We start from the raw sequence: 22091 nt of genomic DNA on the forward strand, positions 1-22091 counted from the left end.
ATGGATTCCAAGATTCTCAACAAGATTCTAGCTAATAGGATCCAACCATACATTAAAAAGGTTATCCACCATCCACCATGGCCAGGTGGGATTTACCCCCGGGATGCAAGGTTGGTTCAATATTCACAAGTCAATCAGTGTGACGAAATAAATCAATAAAAGAAGAGAGAAGAACCACATGGTCCTTTCAATTGATGAAGAAAAAGCATTTGACAAGATAAAGCATCCTTTCCTGATTAAAACACTTCAAAGTATAGGGACAGAGGAAACACTCCCCAATTTCATAAAAACTATCTATGAAAAACCCACAGCAAATATCATCCTCAATGGGGAAAAGCTGACAGCCTTTCCTTTGAGATCAGGAACACGACAAGGATGCCCACTCTCACCACTGCTGTTCAACCCAGTACTAGAAGTCCTAGCAACATCAGACAACAAAAAGAAATAAAAGGTATTCAAATTGATAAAGAAGAAATCAAACTCTCTCTCCTCACAGATGACATGATACTTTATATGGAAAACCCAAAAGACTACACCTCCAAACTACTAGAACTCTTACAGCAATTCAGTAGTATGGCAGGATACAAAATCAATGTACAGAAATCAGTTGCTTTCTTATACAGTAACAATGAAAATACAGAAAGTACAGGGAAATTAGAGAATCAATTCTATTTAGAACCATAAGATACCTTGGAATAAACCTAACCAAAGAGGTAAAGGATCTGTACTTGAGAACTACAGAACACTCATGAAAGAAATTGAAGAAGACACAAAAGATGGAAAAGCATTCCATGCTCATGGACTGGAAGAATAAACATTATTAAAATGTCTATACTGCCCAGACCAATCTATACTTTCAATGCCATCCCGATCAAAATTCCACTGGCATTTTTTTTAAAGATTTTATTTATTTATTTGACAGAGAGAGAGATCACAGGTAGGCAGGCAAGCAGGCAGAGAGAGAGGAGGAAAGAGGCTCCCCGCAGAGCAGAAAGCCCGATGCAGGTCTCGATCCCAGGACACTAGGACCAAAACCTGAGCCAAAGGCAGAGGCTTTAACCCACTGAGCCACTCAGGCGCACCCCCCCACTGGCATTTTTCAAAGTGCTGGAACAGACAATCCTAAAATTTGTATGGAACCAGAAGAGACCCTGAATTGCTAAGGAAATGCTGAAAAAGAAAAACAAAACTGGGGGAATCATGTTGCCTGATTTCAAGCTTTACTACAAAGCTGTGATCACCAAGAGAGCATGGTACTGGCACAAAAACAGATACATAGACCAGTGGAACAGAGAAGAGAGTCCAGCTATGGATCTGGAACTCTATGGACAAACAATCTTCAACAAAGTAGGAAAAAATATTCAGTGGAAAAAAGACAGTCTCTTCGATAATTGGTGCTGGGAAAATTGGACAGATATGTATAGAAGAATGAAGCTGGACCATTCTTACACCATACAATAAATTTCAAATGGATAAAAGACCTCAACATGAGGCAGGAATCTATCAAAATCCTAGAGGAGAACATCGACATTGGCCACAGCAAGTTCTTTCAAGACATGTCTCCAAAGGCAAAGGAAACAAAAGCAAAAATGAACTTTTGGGACTTCATGAAGATCAAAAGCTTCTGCACAACAAAGGAAACAGTCAACCAAACAAAGAGGCAACCCACAGAATGGGAGAAGATACTCACAAATGACACTATAGACAGAGGGTTGATATCCAAGATCTATAAAGAACTCAAACTCAACACTCAAAAAACAGATAATCATGTCAAAAAATGGGCAGAAGACATGAACAGACAATTCTCCAAAGAAGACATACAAATGGCTAACAGACACATGAAAAAATGCTCATCATCACTAGCCATCAGGGAGATTCAAATCAAAACCACACTGAGATACCACCTTACACCAGTTAGAATGGCCAAAATTAACAAGACAGTAAACAACGTGTGTTGGAGAGCCCTCTTACACTGTTGGTGGGAATGCAAGTTGGTGCAGCCACTTTGGAGAACAGTGTGGAGACTCCTCAAGAAATTAAAAATAGAGCTTCCCTATGACCCTGCAATTGCATTACTGAGTATTTACCCCAAACATACAGATTGAATGAAAAGAAGGGCCACCTGTACCCCAATGTTCATAGCAACAATGGCCACAGTCACCAAACTGTGGAAAGAGCCAAGATGCCCTTCAACAGATGAATGGATAAAGAAGATATGGTCCATATATACAATGGAGTATTATGCCTCCATCAGAACGGATGAATACCCAACTTTTGTATCAACATGGATGGGACTGGAGGAGATTATGCTGAGTGATATAAGTCAAGCAGAGAGAGTCAATTATCATATGGTTTCAGTTACTTGTGGAGCATATGAAATAACACAGAGGACATTGGGAGAAGGAGAGGAGAAAGGAGTTGGGGGAAATCGGAGGGGGAGATGAAACATGAGAGACTGTGGACTCTGAGAAACAAACTGAAGAAAGTAGCCTCTGACAAACTGGAATTCCCTTTCCACTAAATCTTCATCATGGAACCTCAGAAGAAATGGTCCTAAGGACTTCTCCATGGCGATATTTTCTGAAACCCCAAGCTAATTTCTTGATCTTGGAAGTAAAAGTGAATCAATGGTAACAGAATATTTTACTGTAATAGAAAACCTGTGAAGCATTACCAATACAGATAAATTTCAGTGATCTCCATTTACAGTGGTCTCTATGGGGTCATGACCCCTTCTCCTTTCCTACTTTTTATTCTCCATTCAGATGTCTAATTGTCTTTCTTCAGTCTTTCTCTTTAACATTATAGGGAGCCCTTAGGAACCCAGTAATTGATACTCATTTTCATAACTATACTATTTACATCTACATCTATTTCAGCGTTTATCACCTTGTATTGTTTTTGTTATTCTTACTTTCTACTCATATGTGTAATTTAGTATAACACATTTACCTATCACTTCCATGTGCAAGAAACTATGCCATAGCTGGGGGGAGATAAAAAGATTACAAGCATCGAGGTGCCTGGGTGGCTCAGTGGGTTAAAGCTTCTGCCTTCAGCTCATGTCATGATCCCAGGGTCCTGGGATCAAGCCCCACACTGGGCGCTCTGCTCAGCAGAGCACCTGCTTCCCCCCCCCCCCCCCAACCTGCCTGCCTTTCTGCCTACTTGTGATCTCTGTCTGTCAAATAAATAAAAATTTTTAAAAAGATTAAAAAAAAAGATTACAAGCATCTTGAAATCTGTAATCTTTTTTTTTTAGATTTGCTAAGTATGTCTCCATAATGCCTGGCACAGATGGTGGAACCCTATAAAAACTTACGACTAATATGACATTTTTTTATGGTGTAAGACTATAGATTACATGGGAGATAGCCTACAGTTATAGATGTTTATTTGGTAAATACATATGAACCTAAATACCGAGAACCTGGTAGGACACGATCCAGACAGATGTATTGTTATTAAAAACGGAAGGTTGGTTGTTTTTTCACTATATCCATGAAGAAAAGCAGTACGGAGTTGGGGAGTTTCATTCAGTGCTAACATTATCTTTTCCCATTTTCTACTCTTGCATGTTCAACATAACAATGTTACATCTGACAAAGGTCTAACTCTGGGAGGCAATGACTGTGAAACGAATTAATTTTTGGATTGCAACATATACTGGCATGCCTCTATGACTTTGCTCCTTCTTTCTGAGTCCATCTTCCTTGAAATCCTAATAAATTTATGGTCACCCATCAAATCTTATGTTCCTGAAACTTTCTTTCACCCTCATTTGTCCATCTGTTTTGTGTTACAATTTAAAATCTGTGTCTCCTTCTAGAGCCATTGCCTTCTGTCCAAGGGCCCTCCATGTATCTTGAACCATATTAAACATATTTTCACTTTTCTACTACAGTTTTATGAGGATGTTTTTACAGGTTATTGGGAAATTTCTGACTCCCAATAGATTTTGGACCAAGGCTTCTGGAGGAAAATCTAGTTTAGAGGTGAATATTGTGAAAAATAATTTATAGAATGGATTATGAAATATTTCAGTATCTTAACAGAAATGTTAAAATCTTTATGTGTTCCATATATCTCATAGCAGTTAGCTTTTGCAGTAAGTATCACTCCACAAATATATTTTGAGTGAATAAATGGATGATGTCCAGAAAGTAGATGAATATGGCCACTATTAGTTTTCCCACTAAGTCATTCTAACTGGAGACCATGATTCATTTTTATCTAGACAGTTTCAACATTCATTCAATGTCATACATATCACAGTACTACAACTTGGTCATCGAGATGGAAGTGAGCTGTTTGTCAGCTTTTTTTTTTTTTTTTAATATAATTATTCTGTTAAGTAGCAGGATATAATTGATACATATGTAGTAAGTGAAATTATCCGGCCACTCATGTCCAACAATCAAGATAACATTACTATTTTTCTTCCATAAACATACTTTCCTGTCAACAAACAATATGGATATTGTTTAAAATTTGGAACATCATGCTCATGGGACTGCAGTGTCTTGCCTTCATCTTTGAACCAATGGGGTTGTCCAAGAGCCCATACTCTTGTATGAAACCCCGTACAGGCAGACACCGTATCTGCATGACTCAATTCCAATCTGCAACCCTGCTCTCAACCCTGCTCTCTACTTCCTTTTTTGTAGTTTGTTGCTCTATTTTCTTTTGGTTGCTTTTCTACTCTGATGCTAGGGTGAACTCTGTATGATCCAAACCCGAAAATGTGCCTCTCCTGACTTAACCTGACTCCACCTACCTCCTAGTAGAGATTCTGTCTCTAGATTGGGGGGGGGGGGCGTCAAATGGAAAAAAGCAACAAAAAAAACCTGCTTTATTCAAGAAAATGCCAGCTTCTCAATCATTCCTCTGTGTGTGTGTGTGTGTGTTTGTTTTTTTACAGTCTTCCAGTACCATTTTCTTTTCCCCCTGACTGGAAAACTTCTTAACACTTTAAGATGTTTTTCTTCAAATTCTATGCACACCTCTGTTATATAACCACACCAGATTACAATATTTGCTTTGCAGTCTCTTCTATTAATTGTAAGCTCCTTGATTGTAAGAACTCTTTTTGTATTGTTTTGCCTTAACACTTTGCCTTAACATTATTTGTGTTCAGAAAATATTGACAGGATGAATGAATGTCAAAACAATCAACCCTGAGTTAGTCACTGGGAATGAATTCAATCAAGATAGGGAATGAAGGAGATATAAATGATTTGAGAGTTTATAATGTTTTTAAATTTCACTCTTGAATGAATTAGTTTTTTTGCCATGTGATGTCCCACTCAGAAAAATGTGAGGCCCATTTCTCATTTTTCTAATAATCTTTCTGGATAATGCCCAATAATAATTAATTTTAATGTTTTCAATGCTTCTCTTTAACATCTGATTATTGAACATCTTGATAAGATTATTGTATAAGGGACATCATTTTAAGAATGTGGAGATTTCACCCTTAAACTTTACAGAAACTATGCAAGATAAACATGGTTTTCATTTAACACAAGGAAACAGTGACTAAAACATGTTATGTATATTACCTCAAAGATTATGAGCAGGACAAAATTAGAGTTGGAACTCAAGTTTTAATTTAATTCTTTTTTTTGGATCAAAAAGCTGGCCTATTACTCAATTGCTGCATAGCCCACTGCATATTATTGGAAAATTATTAAAAATGCTGATCAGAATCAATAGAGACTTCACTACAACCAAATTTTTAGATACTATTTTTCTTCCCACTTAAATTTATAATAATCTCTAGATGTAATCTTTTCTACCTGTACCATGTTAATGCATTGGTATAAAATAATTATTATAGGAATCATGACTAAGTTCCTAGAAATTCCACAGGAGAGATCAAATTCTCAACCAGACTACTTCATAAAATTCCAAATTCTAATTAAAATGTTCACTTTCTGAAAAGTCTTTACACCCATCATTTATTCTATGGATTCATATACTTTTGAGTAGAGGAGATTTTCAGATGTATGTTTGTTTTGTTTCCCAAGAGTAAAGACACATATATTCTAAAACTTCTCTATCATTATTTGATCTTCCACTTACTTGTTCATGACAAGTATGTATCTATTTCACTCTCAGTTTTTTACAAAACTAATATATATATTGAATGTATATGGATAAGAGAGATAGCTAGTACTTGCCTCAAAGAGTGATTATTGCTTTCCCTTGTAATATGGATCAAAGTTTGAATTTTAAGTTTCTGATTTTTCTCATTTTTTTAATCTTCCACATTTAAGCAGATGAAAAATTCACCCACACTGTAATGCAGATGAAATGATTAAGAAAAGACAGTGGCATTTAATCTAGGTAATGGAAGGGGAGAAGGGGATCATGTGTTTCATATTTTTCTCAAACAAACTGGACCTTCTTCTTTCACAATGTATAGATAATGCATCATAAATGTCAGTATTAATTTCTTAGTACTACTTAAAAGTGTACACAGTCAAAGGTTGGTATCTTGAGAAGGTACCACAGGAAAAACAAATTCTAAATTTATAGAAAATGTAAATGTAAGTGGTTGGTAGAGTGTCACTTGTTAGACATCTACCAAGAGGTGAAAACTTAGCCAAATATATGTCTTAGCCATATATATGTCTACATATACACATATACACAGTTTTTGGACTTTCACTACTTTTCCCTAAAAAATCTTGGGGATTAAAGCATTCAAAAGATATGGTATTAATTCAGGAAAAGGCCCAGACTTAGAACTTGGTAAAAATAAATAAATAAGACTTTCAAAATCTTAAATTCTTTATTCCAGTTAAGAATTATAAATACTTTTTAAGAATGTATTTATATGTCAAAGACAGTAAATCAATATGTTCCTAAGGTCTACTTTAATTAAACTGTGTTCTTTCAAAGATCTGGATTATTCATCTATGGTTTACAGTTAGTTGCTTTACCTGTGTCTCAGTTTACTAAACTGTAAAATGATTCTTCTAATAATTGTCCATAGTTAGCACTATAGTTATTATTATTTCTATTTAACTGACACATAAAGTAAACTAAGATTAGTATCACCTATGCTTATACAGGCACATTTTCAGTTGATAAACTGACTTCCAGAATCCAGATTTTATAGTTAGAAGGGAAAAAAAAAAGTAACATATAACCACCAATATAACCACTGAATATAACTAAAAGTGAATGACACCCTACTGTGGGTAACATGCACATTCAGTTTATATGTAATTATCATCCATCCATTCCTCTGTTAGGAATCCACTGTAATCCCTGATATATAGCCCATGTATTGCTGGCCTCAATGTTAACATTCACAACAGTCCCATGCTGAATTGTATTCTCCATTAGAAAATGAAGAAACAGGACACTGTTCAGGAGTTCGTCAACTGCTGCTTTTTTTAAGATACACATGCTTTGTTCTGTTTTCATCTAGAAAATTCCTATGTCTGTTAAGTCAACATGTAGAATATTTTGTATTATAATATCTAAAGCAGACCTGCTGTATAGGAGATTTACATAACAGTTCACACACATCAAGAATAAGGCCAGTTCTCCTGTTCTTGATCTGTTTATGCAATGTGCTAAACTTTCTTTTGACTGTGACCATCTCTAAAGAGGTCCAAAGAAGTGGATCAAATGCTGGTCTACTTCAGTGAAGATACAGCCATCCCCAGCAACTGAAAGTAAATATCACCAAACTCCCGTCTCTTTCTACCTCCTCAGCTACTCTGTTAGAAATTATCCCAAATGGAAACTGGCCAAAGGTAAGAATTAATGTAGTAAGAATCTAACAGCAGAGTTGATTAGGAGATTGGAACTTGCTCCCATTTACTGCACAATTTCTGTGAGATATCCCTGAGGCCCTTTTCTGTTGGTTCTCTTCCAATATTTTCATGTGCTAAGATGTTTATCCTGAGGTTAATTTTGTGTGGATAATACTAACAGTCCATTTTTTAGTTTATAGCTGGCTCATTAATATCCATGCTGTTCAGTGCCTCAACCTGCGTTCTGATAAGCTTTTCACTTTTTGGCTTCCTACAACAATAGAAATAACTTGATTTAAGGAACTAGATTCTGCTTTTTCTTCATTGCTCTAATGATAATTGTAATGCAGTATTTATATCATACTAAGGATATATTCTCGGGCCTTTATTCAAGGGAAATCAAAGAACAAAATCCAATGGAATTCCTTTTAAAACAAGGAAAAATACCTTTAATAGAAACTGACCCTGATAGGAGGAAACCTATTCTATTAAAAAATAAGAGAGAAGGGGAGAGATTGAGTAGAAAAGTAGGGGAAGGATAAAAAAAAGATCCCATTTTACTAAAGCAAAATAGCCTCCCAAATTCAGAGATCCAAATTCTGATCAAGAAAAAGAATTAAGTTACTTGTTTTCGGTAGATTTTGAATATAAGAAAACCTACTGGAAGAAAAATGACTTAAAAAAAAAGACCTAATTTCAAAGTCACAAGTTTTATAATCCAGAAAAGTATGCCAGGGTAAGATTTTTTTTTTGGGGGGGGGAGGTGCCGAAAGAATTATCTTTCTGAAGAAGCAGGACAAGAAAGAACTTACACATACAGGGACACACATATTATACGCTGATACACAAATACACGTGATTATGTGTGGAAAGAAATCAGGCGCACACACATAAAACAAATGTCTACATATACACATCCTTTTATTCTGAACTAACTGAAAGACCCACCCACTGTTAAAAGTAGAACTTTTTAAAATTACTTCTTTAAAGATGTATTTATTTGACAGAGAAAGACAGCACAAGCAGGGGAGCAGCAGAGGGAGAGGCAGAAGTAGGCTCCCTGCTCAGCAGGGAGCCCGATGTGGGACTCAATCCCAGGACCTTGGGATCATGATCTAAGCTGAAGGCAGACACGTAACTAAGCCACCCAGGAGCCCTCAAATTAGAACATTTTTAATGGAACTGTATTTTCCCTTAGACTAAACAAAAGAAAAAAAAAACTTGACTACTGTTATACGAAGGCTCAGAAATTATCTAAATTGTCTAAAGCCACTGGACCTGGGCTCAACTCAGTCTGGTCCTATCATCATACCACCTGTACCCTTTTCAGGATAGCACCCCACATTACTATAATTTGTAATTCCAGTGGATTAATGCAATTTTTCTAAAAGGTGTAACACTGAATAGGATATATGAATTCAAGTATATGAACATAAGTGTTGAAGAGTAATAGAATTTGAGAATTTGGCTGATAAGCCTAATTTTGTATGTACTATCTGGTAGGCCTTATCGTAACCACCACCAGAAACAGACTTTGCCAGTGTAAGAAAGGTTCTAGGTAGAAGCCTAAACAACCCTGACCATTTCAAACACTTCCCTATAACCCGGGTAGGGGGGGAGGGGGAGATACACAGCCAAAAATTATATTGTAAGCAAACCAGGAATCAGAAAATTGCAGATATTAGTGATATTCCTAATGGAAGAAGATGGCAATGTGGACAAGAAACTGTTCTCTGACAGGAAAAAATGTTATTTCTCATGTGTTGCAGTAAATAAATATGTGGGAAAAGTTATTCTGTTATTCTGCATGTAGAATAATCCATCCATGAGAAGAAATCTAAGGATCTTAAAATGAGAAATGGAAGAAATTAGCCTAGAAGCCCTTAGCTAATGTATGTATTTCTATGTATGTACTGCTCGAAAGAGGTCAAACTTCACGTTACAACTAAATCATCACTAACTATAAATTTCTATTAAGTAAATTTCAGATTAAGGCAAGACAAACATTGTTTAAGGCAAATGTCCTAGTCAAACTCACCTCCTTTTGTGGCCCCTCCTTCCAAAATGCCCGAATGGACAGATTCACAGTTGTTATTATAGCAGTTTTCAAATTCTACCATGTAGAAGAAATTCTGCCATGCAATAGATTAGAGTCAAGGAAAGTATACTCATTTTTAAAGTATTTTCCTTCTATCTATTGTAACCAAGTTTTACTGGTTAGGAAACGACTTTTTAAAATGTACTGCATGTGATCTTAACTATTTACCACATACTATTTTATAACAAAAAAACAAGTAAAAATAAAAACAGCATATAATTACTCACGGTAACTCAGCATATCCTAACAAGGCTAGGACCAAAATGTAGGTCTTCAGCTCTCTTTACATTAATTTAAATAGCAATTTGTGAACCTGACCACACATGCCATCTGAACTTGGTTGTTCCTCACTTGAATTCAGTTTTGGTATACAAAATTAAGTCATAAAGATTGTTTTGTCATTGTAAAGTTCTATGGGATATTGTGTTTACTCATAGTTCTATATTTTATTACATGCTCATACCCTGAACTCTTCATCCATACAGACATGCTTAATGATGAAGGTAGTGAAATAAATGAAGACTCTGCCTTCCAGGACCTTAACTTCTAAGAAGTTTAGTCATAACTTAATTTTGCTGCCTGTGTTAGGAAATACACATTTCATGTTGCTATGATCTTTCCACTAGTTAGAACAGATGGGTTGTTCTTTTACCACAACCCTCAACAAAATTGTATGTCCCCATTCTCAACCTTGAAACACCCTCATTTCTATGGGCCCCCGGAGATTTCTGAAACAGAGTAAAACAAAATAGTGTAGTAAAAAAGATGAAGATGACTGTACACCTGAGACTAATATAACTCTGTATGTTAACTATACTGCTGTAAAAATTAAAAAAAAAAAAAAGATAAATACTTAGAGCGTTAAAAAAAAAAAAAGATGACACTCAGAGAAAGACAAAGAGGAACCAAATAAATTGAAGCTTGAAGCTTGCCGATTCTGCATAACAAATTCATGTTCTTTCATAACTCATCTTGAAATAAATATGTACCATATACCAAAAAAGAAAGAACAACAAATCCCACTAGATGGAGAAATGTGTTAAAGTCATGAACTGGTAATGTATTGATATCACTGTGTGTTCTAACATTGAAAACTTGTAAAGACAAGGTTGAAAGTTAAAAATGGCCATTTAGAGAAAATACCAAAGGAGTGGAATTACATTTTTTCTCTGGCTGTTGCAAGCCTGAGTAAGGGATTGAAGGTTTTTGTTTATAAAAATCTATAACCATTTATTAATCATTAAGTTTGAAAAATATGCCTTAAATTGTATTAAAAAATAATTTGCCTGCCATAAAATGTCTGTGACTTACTAACATTTTGTCTACATTTAATTTAGCTTTGAACTCATTAAGTAGCTGTGAACAATGCAACAGTTTATAACCAAACTGGAAAATTACTATCTTCCATATCAACAAAACATTTTACAATGTTACATTAAAGCTGCTACCAGTGATCATCACTCTGATCATCACTACCAAGGATCTGTGGATTAAGCTTTCATATTTTAAGTCTTTAGGTATCATTGGTCCGTCTGACATAAAATCTCATACGACATGGCACAATACCTTTATCCACAGACATTGCCCTGTTTAATTTCTGCACAACTGGCCCAAAGCTTTTAAACAGTTCTCCATTTCTAACTGCAAGGAAATATGTTCAAAATAAGTAACACTGGCTGCAAACAAAAGAATAATAATAGTAACAGTTTCTATTGTTTAATGAATTTAATAATTGTCTTAAATTGCTTATTATATTTCATAGAGTACTTTCAAATACATTATGTCATTTAATGTATACAAAACTCTTTGAGGAAAACAAGACAGTATCTTGCAATCATTAAAGATAAGGAAACTGAGTCTTGGAGTTTTAGTGTCTTGCCTATCTATATTCAAAGTAAAATTGGGACTCATATGGTCATATTTTTACTCACCTTAAAAACTGAAGTTAATAATTGTACTTTATTCTCTGTGAATCATGGTTTGCTTTCTGATATTTGCAGTAAATCCCCAAGCTTCAAAATATAGTGTCTTTATAAAAACTAAAGGCTTTTTAAGGTCCTTCCATTTTAAACCTCACATGACTCTACTTTCCCTGAAAAGATCTAGCTCAACAGCATTTTCTGTGTTCAGGCATATTGTGCTATGCATAATGATTCATGCTATTTCTCAAATGATAGACAAGTTATATCAGTTATCACCTGGGAGTCTGGAAAAAATACCAACTCCACATTTCATTCTGAGCTAGGCAATTAGAATTCTAGGCACGAGCATGTGGATATATGTAGTAACAATCCCCAATAATCTGATAAAGAGGTAATGTTGCAAAAACTAAAAAATTAAAAATAAAAATAAAATTTCAAGAAGAGCTAAAGATTGCAGACACCATGGAAGGACAAAACTGATTTAGATTGGATCACAGGATCATCGTAATTGTGCGATTTAGAGGGAAATGGGGGGAGATCATGATTAACCCACTTTCATGGAACAGTTTATTTATAGGATAGGAATAATGATACGTGTAATAAGCCATGCAAAAGACAACTTCCTCTCCAGAAAGGTTAAATAAGTTTTGGTAGTGTAGATCTATTATTATAAAATAATAAGTATTTAAACCACAAAAGACATTTGTATTAGTTTACCAGGGCTGGGCATATTGAACAGTGGAAATGTTATTTTCTCACAGTTCTGGAAAACAGTTCTGGAAAACAGAAGTCTAAGATTAAGGTGTCCACAGGTTTTATTTATTCTGAGACCTCTCTCCTTGGCTTACAGCTGGTTTCCCTCTTGCTGCCTCTTCACAGGGTCTTGCTTCTGCATGATTCATGTACCTAAGGTCTCTGTTCTGTCCTAATTTTCTCTTATAAGGACACCAATCAGATGGGTTAGGGCACAACCTAAAGTCTTCATTTCAACTGACTCAGCACTGGGATGGCACCATCTCCAAATACAGTCACATTCTGAGGCAGTAGGCATTAGAGATTCAACATATGGGTTTTGAGAGACAAATTAGAGATTCAACATATGGGTTTTGAGAGCCAATAACAGCATCTGGTAAATTTCAGTCGTCCATTATTTTGTCCCATTCCTACCTCCTCCTCTCACTGGTCTCACATAGCCTCTATTTTGGTTCAGTTCTATCTGCTGCCTGGAAGTTATTTTCTTTAGCATAACCTAAAAGCTTATGGATGAGAACTAGTTTGTGTATTGGTATGTACTGGTGCTTCTAAGCATCACATTTGCATACTGCAGCCAAGAAAAGCGAGTCTTGACAGGAAAGTGAAAAGAGTGAAGATTTCCGGTATGTAGCTCAAATAAAGTTGGAGACGCTCTCAGAACATTTCATGTTTGATGCTCTTTAAATCTATCACATGGACAAATGCATGCTTGAACTATATCTAGATCTGGATCTAGATAATCTGTGATTTTATGAGAGGCTGCTTTTTTACCTTCTCTATAGTCTAGAAAATAAGGTACCACTGTACCACTGTGATCTGACTTTTTAAAATAGTATCACCTTATCCTTCCAGAGACAATGTTCATGCTTAATAACCTGTATGTCCTTCTTTACTTCTAGCATTCAAATTTTTCAAACATATGTATACTTTTCGTTATTAACTTTAGTGATGCAAAACAATTTTTCCTCAATGTATCCTTAAATTTTCTTTAGTGAGAATTCCATTGCGCGCGCGCGCGCGCGCGCACACACACACACACACACACACACACACACACACATCAGAGAATGTTAATACAATAGTTCTTTTTGAGTCAGAAATTCTTTAGGATTGTCCATTTCTTATGTTAAGAAGCGAAATTTAGTTGAGTAATTTAAAGACCTAATTGACTTTATTCAGTGATTTACTATTTGGGCAGGATCCCATCTAGCAAACAAACCTATACAAAATGGAAGGATTGTATAGGCAGGAATGGGGTGGGACAGCAGGGTTTTATCAAAAGAAAGTAAGACTTTTTCAGCCCAGGTCACCTTCCCTTAAGCAGAAGATGGGGGCTCTGGGAAGGGCACAAAATTCCAACATGACTGGATTAAAATTCCAATCCTGGGAAAGAATTAAATTGCAATTAAGTTAGGTATTAAGTTTTGGTGGGATTTAGTAAAAGTGACTTCATTTTGGGTCTGTTGTCCTTATAATGCTTGTTAAACTATTATTAAGTCTCCATAACTGGTTCTGATCTCTATCAGATTCTTTAGCCCTTGTATACCATCTGCAAGACATTTCTAAAACACACAGTCTGGAAGAAATTCAATAATGTAGAATCTGTATGTTAACTTGATCATCGTTCCTTTGAAATGTCTATGGCATGTGAATGTTTTTTCCTTCATTTCTCTCATTTGAAAAAGGAGTTAAAATAATCTCTTAGAACAGTTTTAAAATCTTGTTTCATATTTTCAGTTCATTAGAGAACTTTTCATTTGATATTTTACAAAGAAAAATGGCATTATACTTCCAGGTTTATTATCAAGAATTAACAGAAATTTTAATAGCCCATGTGTCCTTTCCAAAATTTTAAAATAAGAAGTGTGAAAGTTAAAATGTCTACCACATTATCTACGACACTATCTACCAATTGCTCTTGTTTTGGTCCACTGTGTTGCTGTTTACAGGGATGAAGAACCAGGAGGCCAACTGGTTACAGATAAATTCCATATTGACTGGGATTCAGTACTTGTTGACACAGATAATGTCATCACGGCACGATTTGATGGCAGAGGAAGTGGATTCCAGGGCCTGAAAATTTTGCAGGAGATTCATCGAAGGCTAGGTTCAGTGGAAGTAAAGGACCAAGTAGCAGCTGTGAAGTAAGTGGGTGCACATTCCCCTACTGTTTCTCTTATAATGACAGAAGCTAGGTATATGATACATTAAATACTACTAATACTGATTCAGAGATTTATACTTTAGTGAATGGACAGTTTTCTAAAGTTAGTCAAATAGACTGTTGCATTTTTCCAAGTACTTTTCATTCTTAGCACCAAATAAAACAATTATCATATTTCCTCTCTGGAATTAAAATTTACTTTGGGTTTATGAAAATGAGAGAGACCTTATGGCCCCTGGGTGTTTTGGCTGGTTAAATGTCCAACTCTGAATTCCAGCTTAGGTCATGATCTCAGGGTTGTGAGACTGAGCCCAGCATTGGCCTCTGTGCTGGGCATGGAACCTGCTTACGATTCTCTCTCTCCCTCTCCCTCTTCTACTGCTTCTCCCCGCTCCCTATTGTAAAATAAAATGGGAGAAACCTTAATTAAACCATTTATTTATAATAATCTACAATGTCTATTATTTCCCAGTTAACTACAATTCTTGAAATTTCACAGATACCATTCCCACACTAGCATGAGTGATGAAGAAATCTAGTAGGTTCTTTAAAATAGTACACAGAAATTGGCTAGGACATTGTCGAAATGTTAATCAGTAGGTCTGAAATGGGGACCAAAATTCTGCATTTGCATCAACCAGCCAGGTGATGTCCCAACAACTGGACCGTTGCTTTGAGTAGCAAGATTTTGGAATCCATGATCCTTCAACATGAATAGAGCTCCAGCCACTTATATTCCTTGTTTGAGTCCTGGGTTTTGTGTATACGTATGCATGTGTGTGGATGCCCAGAATGAATTCCCATGTGTATTTGACTCAAGAAAATTTAACTTTTTTTTTTCATTGCAGGTTTTTACTGAAACAGCCATACATTGACTCCAAAAGATTAAGCATTTTTGGAAAGGTAAACAGAAATGTATATATGTATTTTTGTATGTATATAAAGTACATATTTATACATATGTATTATTTGTGCTTGTATTTGTATATATATAATTTCTTCATTTTACTATAATCTCTCTGTACTATTCTTTAAAATGTAATGTTACAATTAATACTATATACATTCAGTCATTTATAAATCCAGCAACTATTATCTAATTGGTGCTGGTATTAGAACTGAACAACCACAAAAAAAATCTGTTTTCATAAAGCTTATCTTCTAGAAAGGAGGAACAGATAAACACATAAATGAAAAGATAGCTTCATATAGCACTAAGTCTTATAAGGAAAACAAAAAAAATTTTCAGTTTTCCTTTGAGTTATAAAATCCCTTTGCATTACTCCCTTAAGTACTTCCCACCAGTATTGAGAGGTAGTACTTTGTTTTAAAACTTCATATCGTTATCCCCAGAACCTAGCCTAACCTCACATAATACATAATTCTAATGTTTGTTCTCTCAAGTAATTATATCTATGTGTTAAAGGTAAGAAAACTAAAAAATTTTCTAACTTTTATTTAAAAAAAAAAAAAACCACCTAATTACGTATTTTGTGAATAGGTGGCAAAATTCTAAATCTGATATTGCTCTGATTACCAGGCTACATCAATGCATCGATGGGGAATAAAATTAATCCATTCCACATTTATTCAATGTCTGTTATGTGCTTACTACTTTTCAAAGTGCTGGACATATGGCAATCACACATACACACGCACACACTTTTTGAATTTTTAGTTTAGTGAGAAAAGAAATAAACAAAAACTATCAGTAAAGTTTATAAAATGTCAGTGATAGGACAATTAAGGAAAATTAAGCAGAGAGGGGGCCCAAGATGAAGGAAGAGATAGCAATTTCCATTTGGAAGACAGGAAAGATTTGACTAAGAAATCATGTTTGACCTCAGACTAGTGAATTTGAGAAGGCAAGAAACATGGATATCTGAGGAAGGTTTAAAAAAAAAAAAGTACAAACATACGCATTAATATGGAAGCTTGTTAAAACTTGACTTACGGGGTGCCTGGGTGGCTCAGTCAATTAAGCATCTGCTTCTCCTTTCCTTCTAACCCTCCACCCTGCTTGTGCTCTCTCTCTCTCTCTCTCACTCAAACAAAACAAAAGAAAACAAGACAAAAATCAAACAAAAAAAACTTGACTTAGGGAGGTAGTTATTACTTACACTTTTATATATTCTCAATTGAGACAGGGCTTGTTAGTGGCAGTCTCTTCTAAGGTTTGAAGCTTTTAACATATATAATGTGAAGGACACAAGACAGGATTTTAAGAATTGTGATAAAATGTGATCACAAATTAAAAAGATTTAATGTGAAATAATACAAAGCAATAAATTGTGTTACTTATAATATGTGTATTATATTTTTATTTCAAATCATCGTATGCCATAAGTGATATGGTTCACAAAGAATCTTAAGTCTGAGGCTAGGAAAAACCTTTTTTCAATTCTGTCAGTTTTTGACTATATACATTAACTCTCAGAGTACTCAAAAAAGTCACTTAACGATTATCTGAAAAAACAGGGTGCATAAAAATAGAAGTTCTCAATGAAATGGTTATTACAGACCCCACCGCCTATCCTCTAGATAGTCCATCTATCTATTGGATTCAGTTTCTTCTATATGGATATAACTTTTTTAAGATGAAATATTCTCAGGAAATAAAAAATTTTCAAAGATAAATTTGTTAAAATTGTGTAAGTAATGCTAAAATGCTATGCAAATGAAAAGGACGTAACAGTGAATGGAAAAATCTGATCACTGAGAAACCAATAAAACGACAGCATAATTGAACAGAACAGCCTATACCATTAACTGTTCTTGATCTATATCAAATAAAAAACACCCTCCAATTGACTAAGTCAATATGATCACCCACAATTTCTGGCATCCTCCCGAGGAGTTGTTTTGTAAATTAAAATCACCATCTTCTCTCTACCTAGAACTTAGATCTGATTCTTACCCTTGTCCTGGATATATTTTCTGAGAACTATTTCAAGATCTACTCTTGCATTCAGTGAGTAAATATAAAATGTTACAGAGGAAGGTGGGCAATTAAAATTTAATTTATTCTAATGCCTCCCAGTGTTGATTTTCTTTTAAAAATAGAAGTTATTTTGCTGAAATAAATCACATTAAGGCAGCATTTGGATTAGGTTTTTGAAAGCTATAGAAAGAATTTTATTCAACAGCTTTCATTATCATTAAGTCTTCAAGAGTATTTAGCTTCATTAATCTCAAATTTTCATATAAATAATAGTAAAATGCAACTCTTTGTGCACCAGCAATGATTTACAACCCTAGTTTCACTTTAAAATCACATGGAAAGCTCCACAGCCCATTCTCCACAGACTAAATTGTTTTCCAGAGCGTTATATACGTTTAAGTCTCCACTGGTCTAGGGAATGCTGGTTGAAGCTAGGGAAATGTTTGGGTAGGTACATTTGTTATATTTTTATACTGTAAGAACTTATTATTCAATAAGTGTGGAACAACAGCCTAGGTATTTCCTGGGAGTTTGTTAAAAATGCAAAATCTTGGGCCCCACCCCAGGTCTACTGAATTAGCATAACAGGCATTTTAACAAGATTTCCAAGTGATCTGAATGAACTTTGAATCACTGTTCAAGAATCTGCCCCTCCTTGGGAAGACACCATTCTACTTAGTTCCTGGGGATAATCAGACTGTGATTTATGTGAAATGGAATAAAAAATGTAATACCAATTTATTGATTTATATCATTAAATGTGATGTACAGTTGTTCTGTGGATTGGAATATTCAGCTATTCTCTCAAAGTAGTCAGGTTATATAAACAACCAAATCATAATAAATTGAAAGTCTGCTCTAATTCCATTGTGGAATTAGAACCAGAAAAGTTACCAACTTTTCACTGTGGGAACAGTGTTGCCCCATGAGAAATACTTGAAACCTCTTGGCTGCAACACCTTGGTCTTATCTCCATGTCAAAGAACTAGAAACAATACACTGGAAAACTCCCTTTAAGGACAGAATTTTTAGGGGCTCTCTACACTTTTGTTCTATAACAGCTATTTACTTACTTTGCAGAACTCATCCCACCCCTGCATACTTCTGAAGGGGAGCAGAATATGCCATCCCAGAATATGCCTCTTGGCATAAGGATTATTTTGAGCTGGTTATTTAAGAAACAACAGACACAAGAGAAGCCTTGGGAACAGAATAGAAACTACTCTTTTGTAAGAGACGTTTACATTTATAAAAGAAATCTCCATTTGTGTCTCCCTCCTTGTACCAGGATGAGAAGGTTGAGCTAAATCATAAGAAACTTTTATTAATGGAGAAGGCACTAACTCTAAATTGGACTTAATCTGCCTAACAAAGCTTAACCTTGATTATACTTTTTTTCCTGGTAACCTCCCATAACTGAGCTCTCTCCAACATCTTTCTTTTGTCTTTGGCTAAACATGGTATTTAAGGTGCTGGTTTGGGCCACCTCAAGGAGTTACTCGGTTTCACTGGATATCTCCCATGTGTATGTGAGGTATTCATGTTCACAAACTTGTTTTCTCTTGATAATCTTTTATTAAAAGGCATTTTAGCCAAGAACTCAGAAGGAGAGAGGGAAATTATTTTTCTTTCCTCCACTTCTTTCTTCAGATGCATTAACACTTTTAAGGCTAATGCTTCTGAATTTTGCTGACCTAAGGATATTTTTGTGTCTTGCAAAAAGAATAAGTAAAGTCACTCTGTGGTGGTTTATCTTGGTAAAGGATAGTTTTATTTCCCTCATTTACCAACTGATGAAGAAGATTTGCTCAAGCTTCTGGGTACTAGCTAAGTATTTCAGCACTGACTTAACATATGCAAGGGAAGAAAAAAAATTTCTCCCCTACTCTGAACTCTTGTCTGAGACAGATCACAAGAGAAAAACAAAGCAAAACAAAGTTAACTGACATACACACATGAAACATACCCAGGGAAAAGTGAGTAACTCTCTGAGGTGGGCTTAGAATTCAGGCTTAAATATCACCTTAATAGGAAAAGAAGAATGGGATGTTGGCGTTTTAGGAGAGTGAATGATTGTCAGGAAAGATGAATGGGCCTTCAGAAGAACAGATGAGAAGGGTGATAATTTATGACAGTCTTTCTAGGTGTGTTGTGGACTTCTAGTTACAAGAATCAATCTAGTTTCATAAAAATTCCTGGGGAGGGGACCTATGACAACTGAGTTCCTTTTGGAGGATCTGTCTTTAGGTAGATGAGTTCAGAGAAAGCCTTTTCCCACATTTGTTCTTTTCCAAGTGTTTACAGCTTAAAATAATCAATAGGTCGAAGTGGCATATTCTGCTAGTCTTCACATAGGTTCTTTCACACAGTTAAGTAATCTTTGCAATTGGGACTTTGATGTCAATCATCCTACTTTTTAAATAATGTTCCAAATAAGCATAAGTGAAATTCTGTTGTTTCTCATCTCAAGAATCTGTGAGAATAACAGATTCTTATCACATAGGACCACACTAATATCATCTGGTAATCTTTCAAAAGTAGACCTCATCATGAACCAACTGTGTCAGAATTGCTGAGGCTAAGGCCTAGGTCTTCATTTTGTTTTTAATACCTCCCAGAGTACTCTTATGTCTAGCAAGATGAAGAACATTGCCCGAAGCATGGCTAAAACTTAATTTCTAAAATGAATATATAATTCAGTAGGTAATTCCTTTAGCCCAAATCTATTAAATTGTTAAAATCTCCTCTGGAATTCTCCTGGTCAAATCATGGGCTACAAAAGAAAATTGGACATCTTAATTTATTTTTTTAAAGAATTTATAATTAAATTAGTTTAGAAGCATTGCAAGATAAATTTTGATATTTAAAATTAAATTTAAACAATAATCCAACTCATATGACTAGCAACATTATTTATCGACCTCATGTCCTTCAAATATTTAGGTGTGTGGAACTGAAAGCAGAATGTATATTTGTGATAATAGATTTTAAATATTTAATTCTCTTTTCCTAATTCTACATAACTATCATTATTGAATATTTCACTAAATATATATATATATGATTTTCTGAAAATGATACAAGATTTAATAAGTGCTATATTTACCTAGTTTTTAATTATTTGGAGTTATTTCCAGATATACCACATGAAAGCGAACAGCAAATACTGGACAATGTTGATATATAATTAATTTTATATTTTACCTAATGTTATTAAAATAGCTTGTTATATAAAAATTTAAATACTTTTCAAAATTTTCATCTGTACAAAGTGATCTTAGTGTATTCTTTTCTCAGATCTGGGACATTATAAGACATTCTGTTATGCATATTACCAAACAGTGATCAAAAGCTAAAAATATCTCCAAGGATAATTGATACAAACACTCTTTCTTTCTCCCTATCTCTCTCTATATATACATATTTTTTGTTTATTCGTTTGTTTGTTTTGCCAGGGGTATGGTGGCTATATAGCATCAATGATATTAAAATCAGATGAAAAGCTTTTTAAATGTGGATCAGTGATTGCACCCATCATAGACTTGAAGTTGTATGGTGAGTAGTTTCCACAGATTGACTTAATATAACATATTGATTTGTAAAAAGGAAATCCCAATGCAGAAGAGCTCAATTGAGTTCATTTATCATGTGCTATCAGAGATGTTTTCAGCTGTTAAATACCTTCCTGATTCAATCAGTTTCACTGGAGCATAACAATTAAATGTGAAATGTAGAAATTAAATAATGACATATGCTGGTCAAATGGTTTTCAGTTTATCCTTAAATTCTTGTTTTCTTGGGTCACAGCATCAGCATTTTCTGAAAGATACCTTGGTATGCCATCTCGGGAAGAAAGCACTTACCAGGTAACAAATTTAAAATAATGAAGAAAGAAGAGTTTGTTCTAAAAATTCAGTCAAATTGTAAATAGAGCTATATATACATAGATATTTATACTTTCCTTTATAGGCATCCAGTGTGCTACATAATATTCATGGCTTAAAAGAAGAAAATATATTAATAATTCATGGGACTGCTGACAGTAAGTATTATATTGGCTGCTGCTCTTTATTGGGGTCTGACCCTGAACAAAGGGGTACATTTAAGAACTTGTTTACAAACGGCCCTGTAAACTTCCTGAAGAAGACAGAAGAGGATAGTGGCACAAAGAATCCAATGTATGATAGGAAGTAAGATGAAGGATGTCAGGACCAAGAGGAAAGAATCTATGAGGCATGATGGCAACGCCATCCAGTAAAACGTTCTGGGATGATGGAAATGTTCCGTATATGTGCTGTAGAACACTGTAGCCACCAGCCACATATGGCTCTTGAGTACTTGAAATGTGTTTAATATGATCAGGAACGGAATTTTAAATTGTTTATTTCTAATTAATTAAAAATTTAATACCCATGTATGGCTAGTTGACTATCACTGTGGT

At 34.9% G+C, this 22091-nt stretch overlaps 1 protein-coding gene across 2 annotated transcripts in view; it reads left to right on the forward strand.

The window, feature by feature from the left end:
• LOC111155763 (dipeptidyl peptidase like 10) overlaps positions 1 to 22091 on the forward strand; it is a 1348454-nt gene that overhangs the window by 1318602 nt on the left and 7761 nt on the right. For both annotated transcript variants that reach the window (XM_022516189.1, XM_022516263.1), the window contains exons 20-24: positions 14495 to 14689; positions 15558 to 15612; positions 21106 to 21205; positions 21458 to 21516; positions 21620 to 21692. In XM_022516189.1, coding sequence (XP_022371897.1) covers positions 14495 to 14689; positions 15558 to 15612; positions 21106 to 21205; positions 21458 to 21516; positions 21620 to 21692 — 482 coding nt within the window. The remainder of the gene's footprint in view (positions 1 to 14494; positions 14690 to 15557; positions 15613 to 21105; positions 21206 to 21457; positions 21517 to 21619; positions 21693 to 22091) is intronic.

This window comes from Enhydra lutris, unplaced genomic scaffold (genome assembly GCF_002288905.1).
Source record: "Enhydra lutris kenyoni isolate GAN:26980312 unplaced genomic scaffold, ASM228890v2 scaffoldscaffold1, whole genome shotgun sequence".
NCBI classification, from domain to species: domain Eukaryota; kingdom Metazoa; phylum Chordata; class Mammalia; order Carnivora; family Mustelidae; genus Enhydra; species Enhydra lutris.